This window comes from Sciurus vulgaris (assembly GCF_902686455.1).
Source record: "Sciurus vulgaris genome assembly, chromosome: 1".
Lineage (NCBI taxonomy): Eukaryota > Metazoa > Chordata > Mammalia > Rodentia > Sciuridae > Sciurus > Sciurus vulgaris.
The window spans coordinates 35,209,584-35,230,539 of NC_136461.1; the positions used below are offsets into that span (position 1 = coordinate 35,209,584).

Consider the following 20,956-nt stretch of genomic DNA (forward strand, 5'->3'; position numbering starts at 1 on the left):
TCCTATTATATAATTTCTGCTTCTGAAAGGAAAAAAGTTTGAAAGAATGCCATCACTTTTAGAAAAATTAAATAAAGCTATTGCAAGAGTTCTCTTAAGAATTAAATAAAGCTTGGTTAGCCTAAAAAAATTGCCTTGGTATCTACAGTAAAATTCACATTAAAGGTTCTGGTTCTTCAACCTACATGTCCTTCAATTGATGAGTGGATAAAGAAACTGTGGTATATATATACAATGGAATATTACTCTGCCATAAAGAATGATAAAATTATGGCATTTGCAGGCAAATGGATGAAATTGGAGACCATCATGCTAAGTGAGATAAGCCAATCTCAAAAAATTAAAGGATGAATGATCTCGCTGATAAGTGGATGATGACACATAAGGGGGAGGGTGGGGGGAGTTAGTGTTAGGGTTAGGGTTAGGGTTACAGTTAGGGAGGGGGACAAGAATGGAGGAAGAAAGGACTGTTTAGAGGGAAAAGAAGGGTGGGAGGGGTGGGGGGCAGGGGAAAATAATAGAATGAATCAAACAACATTACCATATGTAAACTTATGATTATACAAATGGTATGCCTTTAACCCATGTACAAACAGACAAACAACATGTATCCCATTTGTTTACAATAAAAAAAAAAAAAGGTTCTGGTTCTTGCTGAATGTGGTGGCACTCACCTACAAGCCCAACAACTTGGGAGGCTGAGGCAGGAGGATTGCAAGTTTGAGACCAGATTCAGCAACTTAGTGGGACCCTGACCAACTTAACAACATTCTGTCTCAAAATAAAAAATAAAAAAAGGGCTGGGGATGTAGCTCAGTTGTAAGAGTGCTCCTGGGTTTGATCCCCAGTATCTAAAAACAAAAATAAAAATTGGTCTGGTTCTGTTCCATGGTTGCATGGAATCTACAGAACCCTGAATTTGAAGCACAGTAGTCAATACTGGTATTTACAATGGTATGCATTGAAACTGATAGAAAATGAAAATTAGGTAAATGAGAAGGGCACAATTATGAAGCTTCTTGTTGCCTCATGGGCAAAAATATGACTGGATTAACTTAAAAGTACATCATTGCTCAGTCCAATCAGTCTTTCAGATTATCTTCAGATAAATCTAATTTTATCACTTTCTTAAGGCTACTTGAAAGTCAGACAGTTGGTATCAATACAAATTCATAGTTTCCTACCTAATCTTAGGTGTTATCTGTAGTAATTTTTCTCATCCTTGGTCAGTCTACCCTCAAAACCTTCACCATTCCACAAAATTGCTAGACCATCTTGTGCCCACCTTAACTTTAAGCACACTATCACATTCTGTTGTATTAATTCTGATTGCACCATGTCCTTCTGTAGACAAAACTTCTGTTTCCCAGGTGAATATGAGTGTGTAGGAAATACAGAAAAGGAATTGCTCCAATTCTTTGAAATTCTGTATTCGCTGTCTTAAGAGTAGGTAATTAGATTTCAAAATGTAATTGCTGGTTTCCTGAAAGAATCTTTCTCCTATTTTATCTGGAGGTTTCAAAAGGTTAACAGATTTTCAGAAAATATTGTAGCAGGCTCATGAAAACTCTTAAGACTTAAACTTCTTTCTACTGAGACAAACCAGAACAAAACAAAACCACCTTTAACCATATATTAAAAGGGGGAAAAGAGAATCTGTTGTAGATTAAAGGAGACCTAGGAGACATATCCACCAAATCAATGTACAGATAGTGTTAAAAATAACTTGCAGAGGATGTTTTGTGACAAGAGCAGAAAATTGATCACAAACTCTGCATTAGGCACTATTAATAAATTATTACTTTTGTTAGGTATAATGCTATTATGATTATGTTTTAAAGGTCATTATCTGTAGATATAAAATTATCTGTGGAAATATTTGCCTGCCTAATGCCTACTCATCTATTTCATTAGCTTAACTATGACTTCTTCAGGGAGTGTTATCTAGCACAGTGCCTAACATGAAAGACTCAATAAATGTGTAGTTCAAAGAAACTCCCCAGTGATTCTACTGTGGCTGCTCTTCTAGGTCAATGTTTTGCAACTATCTAGAACTTAAAAAAAAAAATCTCTGATCATATAGACTACTTTTATAAAATGTAATAAAAACAACCAGAAAAAAATAACACAACAGATGTAACTTTTTTTTATTATTGGTACACACACAAAATTACTCTGCCATATTGATGTAAATGATTTTTTTAAGGGCTTGCTCTCAGTTTCTTTATTTACTGCTTTATAGACTAATAGCAGTTTTATGATTGGCTCAGTGTGGTTTGGGGACCATACCTGGGGTAGTTCTATTCCAGATGATCTCTAAATTTATTTATGCTCTTAGGAGTCAAGAATGTTTTGTTTTAGGATGGTGACCTTTTAAAATCTGTATTACATTATTTACATTTGATAAATATCAAATTATTGATATAAAAGTTACTTTTTATAACATTTATATATGTATATGTGTATATGTGTTTGTTTTGTGCATGCACCTTTTGCTAATAAGGGTGTTTATAGTTTTTGGTTCTTTCATTAACCTCTATAATGATAACATTTTCTTTTTTAAAATTTATTGCTTAGTTGTGGGTGACACGATACATTTATTTTATTTTTATGTGGTGCTGAGGATTGAACCCAGAGCCTCACATGTTCTAGGCAAGTGCTCTACCACTGAGCCCCAGCCCCAGCCCCACGATAACAATTTCTGATATTTATAACTCTCCACTCTCAGCAATAACAAAATTACTATTCTTCCACTTCTTCCCACCCCTTTCCTTCTCCTTTAACATGTAATTGTAGTTAGTGACAAATGTTACTTAAAAAATTCTTCTTAATATTATCTTTATACCTTATCCTTTAAATAAACATACCTTTATTATTTTAAATGATACCTTTTGACCTCCCAATAATGAAAGATGAAGAAGTCCACTTTCTTTACCTACTTCCCAACTTCTATTAGTTATATTGTTATTTCATATTGCCACAGACTATAACGTTTATACTATGCTCTGAAATTACAAGGCCTACAGTAATTTTTGTCTCAAGCTGCCATATGTTTGCAGTGATGTGATGTCTGTGAGTTTAAGATCATTTTGGAAGCTGTAGGCCTCCTCACTTTTCTTTTTCCTTCTTTCCTTTCATTTGTTCCTTCTTTTCTTTTGCAGTACTGGGGATTGAACCCAGAGCCTTACCCATGCTGGGCAAGTATTGTATCACTGAACTACATCCCCAGCTCTTTTTATCTCTTATTTTTAATTTGAGACATGGTCTTGCTAATTTTCCCAGGCTGGCTTCAAATTTGAAATCCTCCTGCCTCAGTCTCCCATGTAGCTAGTGCCTGCCACCGTGCCTGGCTGGCCTCCTTACTTTTCTTGATCAAGTTTTTGTCTACTCTCCATACCTTGAATGTTGTGTTCTACCATAGACACCCTTAATGTTTTTTTTCTTTTTTTTCCTCAGGGAAGCCCCTGGGGCTCTGACCTAGTCCTCCTAGGATGACCTTAGGTGGTGTATGTGTGTGCTGAATGCATTTGCCTCAAACCTGAGAACCCTAACCCTGCCACCAGACTCAGCCTCCCACCCCCACCTGTCTTACCAGCTATCTGTGTCCTTTGCATCTTTGTCACAGGAGATAGTGGACTGGTTCAACACCTTCTGTGTAGCCTGTCTGTAATACTTAAAAATAGCCTACCCCGAGCCTGAGGTGAGTTAACTGTAGACCTAAACTTCTAAGTCTCCTCTCTGCCACCCCATCTCCTCATCTGCTGATCCCTGAGACCAGACTAGGTTTGTTGCAGGCAAGGCCTTGAAACTGGGGGGTTATGCACCACAGAGGGAAGTCAAAGGCTTTTTCCTGGGGGGGCTGGAGGATTAAGGACAAAATGGACTCTAAAAATCAGGTCAGTTTCTGCCCTTTAGGACACCTGGTGTCAAGGGGCTCAGTCTTTGGGCATCTCTTTCTGACCCCTTCTTCCCCTAAAATGTGCAAATGATCCCTACCTACTGTTTACCAAAATGCTTTGAGCCCATTTTATCTTGTAATCCCTTTTATCTGTTATTGCAGTCAGTTAGACAGGGTGAGCATTTCCATTTTACAGATGAGAAATGGAGTCTCAGGAAGGTCAAGTGAGTAATAGAAGGTGCTCTTCCTGTGCTAACATATGCCCTTTTCCCTACATACACCCTTTTCCCTATGGTGCTCTGGACTCAGAAGGCCTTGGGATCTTCCCCACTGCAATGTAACAGGAGAGGTCTGCCTGCAGTGGCCAAGGTAATGGTGAGTCTGAGAACTTCATTTGCATTGTCCTTAGGCTTGGCTGGGGTAGCCCGTGTGGCACAGGGCAGAGGATGTTGCCTTGAGCCAGGAGGCCTGGTCCCTCATGGATACTCTGTCACTGACTTGCAGGTCATAGCACCTCTCTGAGCATCTGTTTTCATATTGGATGGATAAGACTCATCTTCAGGATCTTATCCAGTTCTGAGGTGCTGTGGTCTGGTCCCTGTTTTAAGCTTTCCTCTAAGAGGAGTTTTTAAGTGATAGAGGTAGAGAGACCTGTTAATCCTGGGCTTAATAGTTTTACTATGAGTAAATTTTGTGTGTGTGTGTATATACATATATATATATATATATATGTATATACACACACACACACACACACACAATATGATAACGAATGTAATCATTCAAGGTATGTAGCTAAAGTTAAATTATCTAACAATTTTTATCTATATGCTTTCAAATTTATATGCAACTCTTAATGAATGGGGGGAAGGAAGTATGACTTAATCTCTGCATAGACTCATAGAGAAGTACACAGTTTAGCAGCCAAAAGTAGCTTCAAAATGGTACAAGTCCATTACAGGCATTGCTTGCGAACTGAGAAGATTTATAGAAATGCTCATTACAACTCCTCCTTTCTCGCCTACTTCCCTCACATACCCCAGTCATCCCATAAAGTTTTTTCTTTTTCGCTCTGCTTTCCTACCTCCTGTCTTCTACCTTTAATTCTTTCCTCTCCTCTTATAGCTCTTTCCCAAATAGGTCAACTCAGCCTCTTGGACTAAGTTTTGTTTTTGTTTTCTTTCTTTCTTTTTTTTAACCCTTCAGTTATTGTTTCTATTCCTGATTCTCCTTATTCTACATTCTCAAAGTTCAAAGAAGCATAAAATAGAACTCTCTGTCATAAAATAGAACTCTCTTGGCTAGGTGAAGACTCAGGAAGGAGAGAGAAAGTTGTGGGCATTTACTTGATAGTGATTTTCATTCTGTCACATCCATTTCTAACTGAGAACTCTCCCTAAACTTGAGTTCAAGATATCCATCTTGTATATCTTACAGGCACCACAAAATCAACATGTCCCCAAACTGCGCTCCTTTGTAATGTTCAGTGGGTGTGTTTAATATTTCTCTTCCTTGTAAGACTAAATACTTGTTGAGTGGGTGAACAAATGAGTGAATGAAATAATGATACTTGTTCTTCCTTCAGTATTCCATTGGACAATGAAAAATATCACCATCCATGTGGTTATTTAAGCCAGAACCCTGACTCTTCCCATTTGTTCATTTCCCATACCTGGTGATTCATCAGTTCCTATAGGTTTTACATTATTAATATTTCATCTCTAACTTCCTCTCTAGCCCTACTATAAGACCCTGACAAGTATAGGATCATCTTTTACGTGTTCTTTTGTAATCGACTCCTATGTGATTCTTGGTTTTGCTCTTATTCTCCAATATATCTGTTACTAATTGTTCCAGATGAGTCCACCATCTCCCATTAGCCCCATTAAGGAAAATGAGCCCCCACATTTTTCTGCCAAGGAGTGGTCATAGGCAGTCATGTTCTACATCACATTATACCACATTCCCAACTCCTAGACATTGCTGATTGGAAGAGGATGGAATACTAACTTAGTATGTAGAACTTAATATCAGTGTAGGTTCCCCAGCAGCTATTGAAGTAACTTGACAAGTAAAGCTTAACCAAATGGCTTCTCATCCTTAGGTAAGTGAATTTAGGAAGTAGGGAATGAATCATACATTAGAGGTAAGAATTGAAGCTTTAAAAATTGCATAGAAAGGCCAAGTAGTAGAGAAAATGCTTTCATTAAGACAGTTTTGGCTGAGTTGTGAGCACTGGTAGGTGGAAGTGATGCTATAAAACAAAGATATAGCAGAGTAGGTAAAGGTGCTAATTGATTTTGGGAGTAAAAACAAAAAGATACTTGAAAGCCGAACACAATGGTGTGTGCCTATAGTCCAGAGTTCTCAGAAGGCTGAGGTGGGAGGATCACTTGGCTCAGGAGTTCAAGGCTAGCCTGAGTGATATAGAGAAACCCTGACTTGGGGGTGGGTGGGGGGAGAGAGAGAGAGGAAAAAGACATATGAATTAAAACAGAGACCTGGAAAGAAACTGATCATGATAAAAAGAACATAGAGTAATGTACTTTAAACACTTGCCACTGAAGGGTCTTATAGAAGCTTCCAGTTTCAATTTCTCTGAGGTCAACTGCACTTTTATTCTGAGATTTCCCTGAGATCCCTGTTTTCCTTTATTGCCAAGTATATCCTAATGTATTCAGTATGGTTTTGTTTTTCATCCGTAGCTGGTGTCCTGCTCAGGATTAAATCTGTGATCCACCAGCTTCTCTAGAAAAAGAGATACCAGAAAGAAATCACCACATTTAGCAGTACAATAGAGATTTGGCTACATGTAACACAAACCCAAAATAATAATGACTTCGACAAGAGAGAAGTGTATTTCTCTTTCACTTAATAGTACAGAGGGCACCTACCGTGCTTCTGTTCTATGAGTTAATCTAGAAACTCTACATTATCTCATTGTTAGACCTAGAATTTTTTTTCATCCTTGTGGTTCAAGGTAGATTTTTACCATGACACTTTCTGAGCAATAGGATGGAAGAAGGAAGAAAAGAAAGAAAGGGAAGATGAACTTCTTCTCTTTAAGAACATGATTCAGAAGTTGCACTCAGAACCTATACTCCCATGTCATTAATTTCAGTTTAGTCTCATGGCTATACTTAGCCACAAAGGAGGCTTGAAATTTTGTTTTTATTCCAAGTAGCCATGTGTCCAACAACAGGAAGAAGGGAATGGTTATTGGGGGACAACTATCTGTTTTTGTCATAATGATAATATACAAATCCTCAAAGCTGAGTTTTAGAAGAGGAATCTGGGCCTCTTTGAATCACCTAAGGCGTTTTAGAAAAGTGTAACATGTTAGAAGCACTGAAAGCAGCCTTCTCCTGGAGAGTTTGTGTAGATTCCCCAAACCTCTAGAAACACTGAGATCAACCTCCCTTCACAGGATTAGCAAGTAATCATTGCCTGGGGAAAGGAAGCATAATTATCCCTTTTATAGTAAGCATTTAAGAGGCAAGCTGAAGGCCTCTAGGATGTGGATTCCTTGGGGAACTTGCCTTGAGGCTGCCTGTTTCCCTGGGTTGTGGCTGTGCTATGTATGGAACCTGAAAGGGTGAGGACTAAGAGGTTCATTTGTGGGAACTCTGGCCTGGACATCTTTGACTAAGTTTAGCACTGAGGAAATAGAATTGTCTTCCCTGAAAAAAATCTCTTTTGGATTGGGAGGACCTTTCCTTGAAGGCCATGTTGTGCAATCTGTATTAGTCTGTTCAGGCTGCCACGACAAAATACCATAGACTGGGCGACTTAAACAACCGAAACTTATTTTCTCACAGTTCTGGAGTCAAGATGTCCAGGATCAAGGATTCAGACAATGTGACTTCTTGCTGCCTGACCTGTAGATTGCTACCATCTCACCATGTCTTCGCTGACCTTCTCTCTTTTCATCTCCGGAAAGAGAGTGAAACTTCTGGTGTGTCTGTTTATAAGAACGCTAATCCTACAGGATTAGGATCTCATCCTTATGACCTTATTTAATTTTACTTCTTTGAGTTACCATTTCCCAATATAGATGCTTCTCAAGTTGTGATAGGGTTACCTCCTGATAAGCCTATCACAGGTTGAAGACATTCTAAGTTGAAAATGTACCTAACTACTAAACATCACACCTTGGCCTTGTCTATCTGCAATTGTGGTCGGAATACTTACTTTATCTTACAATTGGGCATATAATTTATATTAGATGTAACATAAAAACTATTTTTCTAGTAAAATATCTCCTGTAATTTGTTGAATACCTAGAGCCAAACTTTGGCAACACAGTAAACTGTAGAGTATTAGCTATTTCCCCTTGTGACCACATGACTGATGGAGCAGCAATTCAGTGCTACTGCCCAGCATCATGAAAGAGTATCATACGGCATATCACTAGCCTGGGAAAAGACAAAATTCAGAATTCAAAGTACATTTTCTACTGAATTCATATCATTTTCAAGTCATTGTAAAATAAGGAAATTGTAAGTCAGATCATCAGAATTCAGGGACTGTCTATAAGGTCATAATGGGGGTTAAGATTTCAACATGCACATTTTGATATGACACAAATATTCAGTCCTGAGAAAGGAATGATGTTAACAGGCTTATCTAATTCTAGCTGGACTAGGCTATGGAAGATAGATTGATTTTTCTAAGTAGATTTCAAAGATAGTCACAAATTCTTTCCTGCCCTGAATGCACTCCCCTTTGCCATGTAACTTTGGTCCCTTCCCATACTGATTTGCTTTGCAATGTGGCAGCAACAGAGACTTGACAAGTGCCTTGCAGTTACTGTTCCTTTGTTCTTGGGAACCCACTACTGCTGCTGTATAAAGAAGTCCAAGAATGCCTAATGGATGATGTGGTGTATAATATGGCTTTTTGGCTCCCATTTCTACGGCCAGTAGCCTGCCAGTTGCTACATGTACAAGACACGGCATTCACTCAGATGGTCTAGTCACCAACCACATTCATACTCTGAGGTTATGGAACAGCTTATATTAGGTACACATCTGAATAATTGTGGCCCTCACTTATGATCTCTAAAGCAATTTAATCAATAGCTTATCTTCATGTGGGTATTTCACTGGCATTTCAAAGAAAATATATCTAAAGTAAAATTAACTATAATCTCTTACAAACTTTCCTTCTCCATTCCCCTACCTCAGTTGCTCAAGTCTGAAACTTGGAAATTATTCTTAAGTATTAATTTCCCTCTCCCTCTCTACCCAGATGTAATCAACAGGTCCTGTCGTTGGGCTTTTTGTTCCTACAATCTACCTACTTTCTTTTATCTCTAGTATCATTGTCTTAGTACTAGTCACCATTTCCCGGTTAATATAATATCCTAGTCATTTGCATAAAATTTAGTAGCGGAGTGGATGTGAAGTACGTGAGAAAGAGAGTACTCAAGGATCATTCGGAAGTTTTGGCCTGAGCAACTGAAAAAATTGACTTGTCATTTATGGAGCTGGGGAAGATGGGAGAAAAAGTAAATTTTGGCCAGATTGGGTGATCTGATCACCTCTGGTTGATGGGAGACTGAGAAAGCATTTGGCTTGTATAAATTTTTGTTGCTGTTTTTTGAGCTGGGTCTCATTGTGTTATCCAGGCTGGCCTCAATTTCTGGGCTCAAGTAATTCTCCTGAGTAGCTGGGACTATAGGTGCTTGTTACCCAACTTGGCTTGTATTAATATTTTAATGCTATGTAATAGAAATTTATTTACCACAAACTTAGTCTCTCAAGATAACACACCTTATCGTACTATTTCTGTGGGTCAGGGGTCCAGGTCTGTCTTAGCTGAGTTGTCTGTTTCAGGTTTTCACTACTCTTCCCTCAAAGCATCAGTTGGGTTGTGTTCTTATCTGGAGACTCAACTGGAGAAGGGCCTGTTTCTGAGTTCACTTTATTGCTGGAAGAATTAATTTTCTTTTGTTTGGAGCACTGAGCACTTGGGGTTTGTTTTGTTTGTTTTGCTGGCTCTTAGGTCAGTCTGCCTTCAACTCCTGGAGGTAGCCAGTTTTCTGCCACATGGTCCTCTCCATAGGCACTGGATTTGGAACCTTCTTCAAGTTCATCATGAAAGTGAATCTTCTAGCAAGACAGAGTATTATATGATGTAACATAATTACAGAAGTGATATTGCAACATCTTTGCTGTATTTTATTGGTTAGAAACAAGTCACAGGTTCCACCTACATTCAAGGTAGGAGGGTATTACACAAAGGTGTAAATACTGGGGAGGGGATGTATTATGCCAGCGATGCTAGAGTCTACTGCCACCCTGACTTTTCCAGTCCCAATAGTGGAAGGTGAAAAGTCAAATGGGGTTCTGGTCCATAAGTGACCAAGGCTGAGTCAGTGGATTCTACTGCCAGAGACTGAATCCGGAATGATCATACAATTATCAAGAGAGGGTTAGAGTTCCTTTGCAGGGTGCTTAGTAGCAGTGTAGAAAGAACATTGGTGGTAGTAATAACAGTGTCCTGAGATTGTTGTCTATGTGCAATCTATCGAGCTCTTTGTTTCTGCCTATCTGCCTATTTCTCTAATCTCTGGTTCTATGATCCCTTCTAAATAGCTTTCCAAATAATTCCCTTGTAGACTTGGGATGATTGGAGTGTGTTCCTGTGGCTTGTAACCAAGAATATGGCAGACGCTGCATATGTAGTGTCACAGCATGGGTTGATGAGAGAAAGGTAGGCAGAGACTGGGTTTTGAATGGCCTTGCCACCCATAGTAAGTTTTAACTCCCCCCTCTTTTTTTTTTTTTTTTTTTTTGGTATTGGGGATTGAACCCAGGGACACTTTAACATTGAGCTACATCCCCAGTCCTTTTTTATTTTTAAATTTTGAGCCAGGGTCTTGCTAAGTTTCCCAGGCTGGTCTCAAACTTGCAATCCACATACTCATCCTCTGGAGTAGCTAGGATTACAGGTATGTACCCAACTTCATTTAACTGTTTTAAAGCAAGGGAATGATGTTATATAAAGATCCTTGTGAGATCTTTTTGGAGGATTGATTTGAAGAGAATGAGACTGGATACTGGTGAACCAGTAGGAAGGCTTTCCCAGGCAAGTAGGTGAGTGCCTGGGATTTGGCTTGAGGAAGTGCCAGTGGCTTGGAAAGAAGAGGTAAATTGGAGAGATGGTGGGGTTACAGAAGCAACTGCACTTGTTCATTAATTGGATGGGAGGAGGGAATACAATGAAGGAGACCAGGATGACTTTGAGGGTTCTGCTTGAGGCAGCTGAATGGGTGGTAAGGAACTGGGGCAGGGAATGTGGGAACAGGTTGGTGACAGGCTGTCAAGTCCTTTATGTGTGTAGGCTCTGATATCAGACCTCTGTGTGAGTCCTCACTCTGCACTTATTAGTTGTGTGATACTGAGCACAATATGTGACTTGAACCTGTTTCCTCATCTGTAAAATGGAATAGTACATCTTATTTCTTGTTTGTATATATGTGAATTGAATGCAGTGTCTGGTATCCAGGAGGCCCTCCACTATGATAGCTATTATTATTCTTTAAAAAGGGTTCAGGGAGAAGGCCCATGATAAATGGGTGAAGCTTACAGGAAAGGCTTCTGGGAATGAATTCTTTTTAAGTCAAACAGGAAAAATACAGCATTGCAGTAGACCAACTGAAACCAGGAGGCCAGGCAGGGCTGAGTTGCCTCTGCATGTTGCTGAGCAGATGAGTCGCTTGGAGGCTGCAGGTCAGGCTGCCCAGAGCGCCGCAGGCTAGCCTGGGCTACACGATGACTTCACTCAGTGGGAAGTCCTGGTGATCATTCCGTAAAGCCATTTTTGTTCCCAGAGAATTCATCACTTCTTCCTCTTTCATAGGAGTTTTCACGCTCCTGCTGCCTGGAAGGAACAGGAAACGGTATAAACGGGATATAAGAGCCAGAACTTGTCTTGTCTAGGTCGATCCCTGATTTGCTGGGTGACCTGGTAAGTTTCACTTCACCTCGGTTTCCTTATCTGTAACATAAGAATGAGCAGATTCGCCTTCCAAGTGTTATGTGAGAATTAGGGGAGAGTTGGCAGGAACTGAATAAAAAGACATGCATTAGCATTCTACTCGCTAATTGCATATTTGGTCTCCTTCCTGCTCCGGACCCTCTCCCTCTCCTGCTGGAATTCATTTTTGGATTTCCAGCACCGAGCTTGGCGCGGCACATAGACTCATGAATGGATGAATGGAAGAATCAATGAGCGTCCGCAGCCGCACCCGCGAGCCGGGAGCCCCGCCCGCTTCCGCTGCCCAGCGCTCAGCGGGGCCACGGGCGGGTCTTTCGCGACCGTTCGCTGGCGCGTGCGCGGGAGGCCGCGCGCGTTCGGTGGCGGCGGGCGGGCTCCCCGTGCGCGCGCGCGAGGGGCGGGGCCGGCCGGAGGCTGGCTGGCGGGCGGCTGGCTGCTGAGCCGGCGGCGGCGGCGGGTGGCCGGCCCAGCGTGTGCCGGGTGGGAGAAGACGGTGGGGTGGCAATGCTGCCGCCTGCGTGAGGAGCGCCGAGGAGATCGCGGCGCTTGAGCCTCCAGAAAGCGCGGAGGCGCTGCGGGCCGGAGTCGGTGGCTTCGGGAGCCCGCCGGGCCATGGTGGCCACGGGCGGTGGTTGCCGCGGCAGCGCTGCGGCCCGGGGCTGTGCGAGGCCGGGACAGTCGCGGTGCTGACGCCCTCGGGGCCCAGCCGGAGACATGAAGCGGAGCCGCTGCCGCGACCGACCGCAGCCGCCGCCGCCCGCCCACCGGGAGGATGGCGCTCAGCGGGCGGCAGAACTGCCCCAGTCCCAGCCTCTGCCCCCGCGCAGGCGAGCGCCGCCCGGGAGGCAGAGACTGGAGGAGCGAACAGGGCCCAAGGGACCCGAGGGCAGGGAGCAGGTAGGGAGGGTTGGGGTCCGGGGTGGGAAGGATGGGGAGGCGGAACCTGAAAGGGAGCTGTGGGGGAGGGGACCTCGGCGAGAGGACCCGAGCTGGAGCATTTGAGGGGCGTGGGGACTGAGTAGTTTGGGAAAGGAGGTGGGAAGTCTAGAGACCGAAAAATTGGGAGTGGTGAAATGGACGTGGTGGCCTGGAGTTGAATTGGAAATGGGGGAATAGGGAAATGATAAAATGGTCCTAGGGGCGTTTGTAGCTAGGGGTTCTGCTACATGAATAGGCTGCAAAGAGTAGGCTTACTAAAGGAGTATTGAGCTATCCAGAGGGGTAAATATTGTAAGAAAAGGAACGACAATTTGATAGTGTTAAACTGTTTTTTTTTTTTTTTTTAAAGAGATTGTCCTCATGAATTATAAAAATGGGACATTCCTAAACGTTTTCAGATTTGATCATCATTATGCTTTTGTACTAGTGTGTTCAGAATCATCCTTAACATTCTCCTCGGAACCATCTACTTCATGAGAGACCACTTCTTATAACACTTGCACATGTGCAATCCCAAGCCCAGTGCTAAAAACATAATCACTTTGCCTTCTAGTTTACCACTGAAAATACCTTAGTGGGAAAACACAGATAGAAAGCCATGTAAAAATATTCGTGGGTTTCTAAATGGACAGAATATGCTTATGTAATTTATTAGACAATAGTAGGTGTATTTATGAGTAGGGGATAAAGGTCAATTTTATCAGGAAGGAAAAGCTGCCACTGGTAGCTTAATGAAGTTCAGTGAAAGGAAAATATGTGATCCTTGATTTTGTTGGATTTGCAGAAAAATGTTCTATAGTCATGAACTCCACTGACAACTTTTCTTTTGCACAGCTCCACTCCAGATCCCAGTGACGTTGTCCTTGAACCTTCTAAGACTTTTTATAGGTCTCCCGCCTTTTTTCCCCTCAGTTAAATAAGGATCTTCATTAGACATCACTATTATATAGTTTCAGTGATGCTCATAATAGCTGTTGGATTTTTTTCTGAATTTTGTTTTTCCACTTCTTATTCTTCATTAAGCCCTGAGTCAACTGCACCCTTGGCTATCTCTGCCATTACTTCTAGGCTGCTGAGCATTATCTTGTTGCTGTAATCCCCTCCCACCCTATCCTTATCTTTTATGTCCTGGGCAGTTCCTATTTAAAACTTTTAAAATGTACAGTCAAGTCCTGATCCTTTCCTGACTCAGTTTACCTGCTACAGTTGATCTTAGTGTATACTTCAATCAGGAGTTCAGTATTACTTGACTTTTCTCTTTTCTCTTAAGAATTTTTGTTTACTCATTTTTAGCTTTAGTCTCAGAGAAAAAAAGTGTTCATCCTTCTCTGTGAGGCTAATTCCTGTACTTATATTCTTCCTCTCTTGTCTGCTAAGGACCCTTGTTATGTATGTTCTGTTTTATATATCAACTAGAAACAAAACAACATAATTTACCTGAACTGTGTAACCCATCCAAGCTACTTTATTTCTTTTTTATTCACTAGCAACCTTTTGAAAAAAGTTTGTATTCACTGTTTCAGCTTCTTTACCTTGTATACATTCCTAATATCTTGGTATGTCTTGTACACTTACACATTCCCAAAATTGTCTTCAGAGTCATTAGTAACTACTATTTGGTTTACATTTTCATTGAGGTTTGTCTTAGAGTGCACAAATCAAAGGTTCATTTAGCTCATGCATTTTTAAAAAAATTTTATTTTTTAGCTCATGCATTTTTACAGAACAGATACACCCATATGACCATTATTCAGATCAAGATGGAGTACATTTCCAGTACCCCTGATGGCTCCATTGTTTTTTTACTACTGTCCTCCAGAGTAACTTTTCATGACTATCATCATAGATTAGTTTTGAACTAATACTTTATATAAATGGAATCATTCAATTTGCTCTTTAATTACTAAATTATTTCACTTGGATCATGTCTGTGAAGCTCACTTATGTTGTTCTTTAGAGAAATAGTTGTTCTTTTTAATTGCTGTATAATTTTCCATTTTGTGAATATGCTGTGAAGGATACAAAAATTTGTTTTTCAAATTAAAATATAGTGCCTGCTACTTGTGAAAAGCTTCATTGTGAAAGAGTTACACAGAGAAATCTGTAGAAGTCCTGGGGACCTTTGTATGACAAAAATCTCAGTTTTTCCCTAGTCTCCATACTTTCTGACCTGTGTTTGTCACTGTTGACCAGGTGTTCCTTCTTGACATTTTCTTCTCTTTTGTCATAATCCATTCCACTGCTGCTTTCCTGACTGCTCCCTTGTGTGTCTCTTTTCTCTTCTTGTTTTCTAAAATGTTCCTTGAGGATATGTCCTCTGTGCTTAGTTTTTTCCTTTATCGTATGCTATTCTGTAGCAGGCTTACTCTATTTGTGGCAAGTGCTTAGGATGTGGAACAAGGATCCTAGTCCTCTGTCAGTGACATTGTTACAGAACCTTGTAGAGTCTTCTGAGTCTTTAGACCTAACCTCTTTTCTTTATTCTACATTTCTGTTTTTGGGTTTAATATTTCTACTATAGACTTAGCATATGTGTTCTTTTGTGTGTGTGTGTGTGTGTGTGTGTGTGTGTGTGTGTGTGCTGGGAATTGAACCCAGGTCCTCAGCATGCTAGGTGCTGTCTCTGCCACTAAGTATATCCCTAGTCCTGTGTTCTTAAATTTGTGATTTTTATGACTTGATAGTGACTCTGAAAGTCTATAATTTGTAATAATTTATGATTTTGAAAGTCAAAAACTTCAGTTGTGTGTGTTATGAGGCTGGATGGATTCTGTTCATTGTGGTGGTAAATGTTCTCCATTTTTATGACACGGAATAGTATTTTTTTATACTTTATATTATGCTGGTATTTATGAAAAAGTTCTGATGCGCATGCAGGACTTGAATCTTCGGAGGTCAGTGGCTTCTCCCTATATCTTTCCTTTTTGTCAACAAACTTGACATTGCACACGTGGTATTTGCCTTGTCATTTCCCTTGATTTCCTGGGCTAGGGAAATGTTAGGTTATACAGATACTACCTTCACAACATCTTTCAAATCTTTATTCCCACTGCCACTTTATAAATTTAAGCATTTTAAAATTTTATTCTTGATTGTTAAAATACCTTAGCTGCATTTACTCAGTGTTTAGGCCTTTAACCTATAAAATATTCTGTGTTTTATTTAAAGACATTGGAACTCATTGTTCACCTAACTAATGCTAAATTCTAGATAAATATTTGTTCAGAGATCATTTCTCTTTAAAAATTTTTTAGCCTTATTTCTTTTTTGAATTAGTACATAAAAATTGCACATATATGTGGAGTACCATGGAGTTTTTGGACATATATATACACTGTGTAATGATCAAATCACGGTAATTTAACCTGTTCATCACCTTGTTTACTCCTTTTTTTTGAGGAGGGGGCACCAGGGATTGAACTCAGGGGGACTCAACCACTGAGTCACATCCCCAGCCCTATTTTGTATTTTATTTAGAGACAGGGTCTCACTGAGTTGCTTAGTGCCTCTCTGTTACTGAGGCTGGCTTTGAACTCGCCATCCTCTTGCCTTAGCCCCACCGAGTCACTGGGATTACAGGTGTGTGCCACCATGCCTGGCCTCTTTTCCTTCTTTGTGGTAAAACATTCAAAATTGTCTAACTTTTTTTGAAATATACAATGTGTTACTGTTATCTACAGTCACCCTATTGTGCAGAACACCAGAACTTATTCATTTCTCTATTTTCAGAAACCTGTTTTTTTAAAAAAATATATATTTATTTGGGGATTGAATCTTGGGCCTCATGAATGCTAGGCAAATGGAAAGTCTTCTACCACTTAGCTATATCCCAGTTTACTCCCCCACCCCTTTAAAATTTAGTTTATTTTAAGATAGTCTTGCTGAGTAACTCAGGCTGGCCTTGAACTTGAGTTCCTCCTGCCTCAGCCTGCCACTCCACTTGGCTTTAATACTTTCCACTTTATTAGAAAAATCAGAATTAGATTTTCTTTTTCTTTGTTCCTTAGGGTCCTTGCTTTTCTTCATCATAGCTTGGATTTACTGAGATAATTTTGTCTCTTAGTAAGTTTTTTTGGGGCCCAGGCTGTTTAATTTACTGTTGTATAACTAGGGTGAATTTAGTACTTGAAGCATAGTTATTTGTCTGAATATTTTTTAGAGACATAGATATTTGGTCAATAAATATTCTAATTGACTGTTAATATCTCCTCAGAAAATGAACTCCTTAGTGACCTGTCTCATTCATTGTGTCTCCAACCTTCTCATAGTTTAATGCATTCATTAAATATTTATTGTTAGGCATTTGCATATACTTATTTAATTATTAGTCTAAAAAGCTCTTTCTTCTTGCCTCTATTAAAATTCTGCCCAAGTTGTAACTCAAACTCTTCTGTGAAGGATTTCCATGTGAGATCCTTATAGAATCCTTAATTGGGGTTCAAAAAAATCTGTTAATCTCCTAAAATTCCAGTTCTCAAAATTCTGTGATCCAAAAAGTAAGAACTTGGGTTCTAAGATGTTAAATGAAATAGTGATTAAGTTCATGGTTAAATAGATGCTTGATAAATATTTATTCCTGGGGCTGGGGTTGTAGCTCACTGGTAGAGCTTTTGCCTAGCATGTGTGAGGCACTGGATCCAATCCTCAGCACCACATAAAAATAAATAAATAAAATAAAAGTATTGTGTCCACCTACCACTAAAATTTTTTTTAAAATTTATTCTTAGCTTTCTTTCTGTAACACATTCTTTAATCCATTCCTATGTATATATAGGTGCTGAATAAAAACTTGCTGAATGAGTTGGTGGATCAGTGTTTTAGTACTTTTATCCTTTTGTGTTCATTTATATTATTTATTTATTTATTTATTTATTTATTTATTTATTTATTTATTGTTTTGGTACCAGGAATTGAACCCAGAGGCCCTTAACCACAGAGCCATACCTCCAGTCCTTTTTATATTTTATTTAGAGACAGGGTTTCACTGAGTTGCTTAGTGCCTGGCCAAGTTGCTGAGGCTGACTTTGAACTCTCGATCCTCCTTCCTCAGCCTTATGAGCTGTTGGGATTACAAGTGTGTGCCACTGCATCTGGCTTATTTTTGCTTTTAATGTGCAAATTACTAAAGGTCGGAGCTATGACATCATTTTATCTAAGATAATGCCTAGCCAGGAGTGTTCACAGTAGATGCTAAGTAATAATTTATTGAATGAATGAATGAATCAATAGAAAACTATGCAAATATTTTGAATTTGGGTGATGTGAATAATAATGATAGTATATTAGAAATAGACAAGTAAAGGAAATGGAAGATTTTGGGGGATGGGAGAAGATGAGTTCAATTTTAGTGGTTAGAATACCTTTAGTACTACTGAAAATTAACAAATGGGCTCATCTTTACCCTGCATTACAGTGTTAGTACATTGCAAAAATATAGGACAGGGATGGAGTTGTGGCTCAGTGGTAGAGCACTTGCCTGGCATGTGTAAGGCCCTGGGTTCTAGCCTCAGGACCGCATATAAATAAATAAATAAATAAAAGATCTATTGACAACTAAAAAATATCTAAAAAATGTATAGGACAGAAAACACACAAGGGAAGGTGCATAACATGTAGAGAACTAAATTACTTTGAATTACTAGAGATTGAAATTGAAGACATAGTTGGTAAACTAAGACTCAAGGAACCTCTATTGAACCGAGTGCCTCACACATGCTAGGTGAGTGCTGTGCCGCTGAGCCACAACCCCAGACCCTAGTTTTGTACTTTCTTGGTAAAATCCCAGTGGTTACCTTGGTAATTATTAGTTTTTATCAGTAAGTATTGTTTTTCATTATTAATCAACACTTGGGGTTCCAAAGTAGTTTGAAAGCTGGAGCTGTTGAACCAAGGCTTAGCCTGAAGGAAGAGGAAAAAGTTCTTAGGAATGGTGGAACTGGGAGGGGAAGCCGAGACTGGAAGTCAGGAAAGTTGGGCTTACACGGAATGCATTGTTAGTGAGACATAGTTGACCACCATTTTTTTTATCGTACCTCATTGTTAACTTTGAATACCTTTTCTTTGAACTAGATACATGTATACAGTGAATGTACAGTTGGTGAGAAAAAATTGACATAAACTTGAGCCTCCTGCTGTTGTCTTCACTAGATACACTATCAATATTTGACTACTTCTAAACTTAGTTTTGGGCTTGCCACAGTCTGACCTTCACATTGTCTCCTATCTCTCTAATTCATTCTCCTTTTAGGATTTTTTCTCCAAAAATTGGTCAAACTTTTTGGAACTTCCAGCCATTGATTTTATTTCAGAGCATTTATTATTAATTAATTAATTAGTTTATTTTTACAATGCTGGTGATTGATCACAGGGCCTTGTACATGCTAGGCAAGCATTCTACCATTGAACTATACCTCAGCCCTCCAGTCGTTGATTTAAAAAGCATTTTTTTGGGGGGGTTACCAAGGATTGAACTCAGAGGCACTCAACCACTGAGCCATATCCCCAGCCCTATTTTGTACTGTATTTAGAGACAGGGTCTCACTGAGTTGCTTAATGTCTCACTATTGCTGAAGCTGGCTTTGAATTTGCGATCCTCCTGCCTCGGCCTCCTGAGCTGCTGAGATTACAGGCATGTGCCACTGCACCTGACTTGATTTAAAAAAAAAAATTTTAAAAACTTTTTTATTGTCAGTTCATGCCTTTACTTTCTTCTGTATCCAGCTTAACTTTTCATGGACTATCAGAATCATTCCCACCTCTCACCTCCCTTGTCTCTTTTCCCTCAGTCATACCTGCCTGGCAAGCCCCTATCCTTGATTAAACCAACTTTTCTACCTATTCTGCACCTGAATGTGACTGGAAGAAAAAAACCATACTGATATCTAAATATGTGTTCACTAACTTCAGGGAACCTGTCAGCAGTGACAGTCAATCTTAGGGCATTTCACTAGTCTATTAACTTTCCTACTCTTTTTTTTTTTTTTTTTTTTAATGTTCAAAAAAATTTAAGTTGTTGATGGGCCTTTATTTACTTAATTTATTTATATGCAGTGCTGAGAATCAAACCTACTGTCTCACACTTGCTAGGCAAGTGATCTATCACTGAGCTACAACCCCAGCCCCAACTTTCTTACTTTTAAATGATAGTTTAACTTTTCTTTTCCCCTGAATCTTCAATACTCTTTCTGTCCTTTACTTCCTGTTTCACTGAGGGAAAATAAAAAAGAAAATCAGAAGAGAGATTTCATAAGCTCACCCTATCACTTGGCTTATGTGTATGCATACCCATATTCTTTGCTTTCCCACCTATTAGTGTGGGTCATCTGTTCCTGCTCCTATCTTAAGGCCGACTCCTAATTAAGAGTTGCATGTAATTAAGAGTTTTGTTTTTTCAAAACTGGAGGAATTAATAATATTTGACTTCAGAATATACTAGAAAGCTATACTAACCAAAACAGCATGGAAAAATGCTCAGCATCACTAATCATCAAGGAAATGCAAATCAGAATCTCAATGAGATATCACCTCACTCTAGTTACAATGGCTGTTACCAAAAAGATAAAACAAGTGCTATTGAGGATGTGGCTAAAAGAGAACACTTACATACTGTTGATAGGAATGTAAATTAGTACAGTCATAATAGAAAACAGTATAGTGGGTTCCTCAAAAAATTAAAAAATAGGGCTGGGGAGATAGCTCAGCTGGTAGAGTGCTTGCCTCGCAAGTGCAAGGCCCTGAGTTCCATCCCCAGTACCGCAAAAAAACAAAAACCAAAAACAAAAAAACAAAACAAAAAAATAGGTTAGGGGTATAGCTCAGTGGTAGAACATGTATGTAGCATGTGCAAGGCCCTTGGTTTGATCCTTCTGCCCAAAACAACAGCAGCAACAACAACAAAACTAGAATTAACATAAGCAGCAATCCCAGTGGTATGAAATCAGTATGCTGAAGAGACATCTGTACTGCCTTGTTTGTTGCAGCACTATTCACAGTAGTCAAGATTCAGAATTAACCTGTTTGTCAATAGATAAATAGATAAAGAAAATGTGGGATGTATATCTATATCTATATCTATATACACACACGCATATATATATGTATGTATATATACACATA

The 20,956-nt window shown here is 39.5% G+C and overlaps 1 protein-coding gene across 6 annotated transcripts in view; it reads left to right on the forward strand.

Annotated features, from left to right (window-relative positions):
- Positions 1–12,302: 12,302 nt before the first annotated feature.
- The window catches only part of MAST2 (microtubule associated serine/threonine kinase 2), a 265,812-nt gene continuing 257,158 nt past the window's right edge, over positions 12,303–20,956 (forward strand). For 3 of the 6 annotated variants that reach the window (XM_079115709.1, XM_079115702.1, XM_079115704.1), the window contains exon 1: positions 12,304–12,799. In XM_079115709.1, coding sequence (XP_078971835.1) covers positions 12,617–12,799 — 183 coding nt within the window. In that variant the 5' untranslated portion in view covers positions 12,304–12,616. Of the gene's footprint in view, positions 12,800–20,956 lie in introns of all 6 variants that reach the window. The other 3 variants (XM_079115701.1, XM_079115703.1, XM_079115708.1) reach the window with 2 other exon arrangements.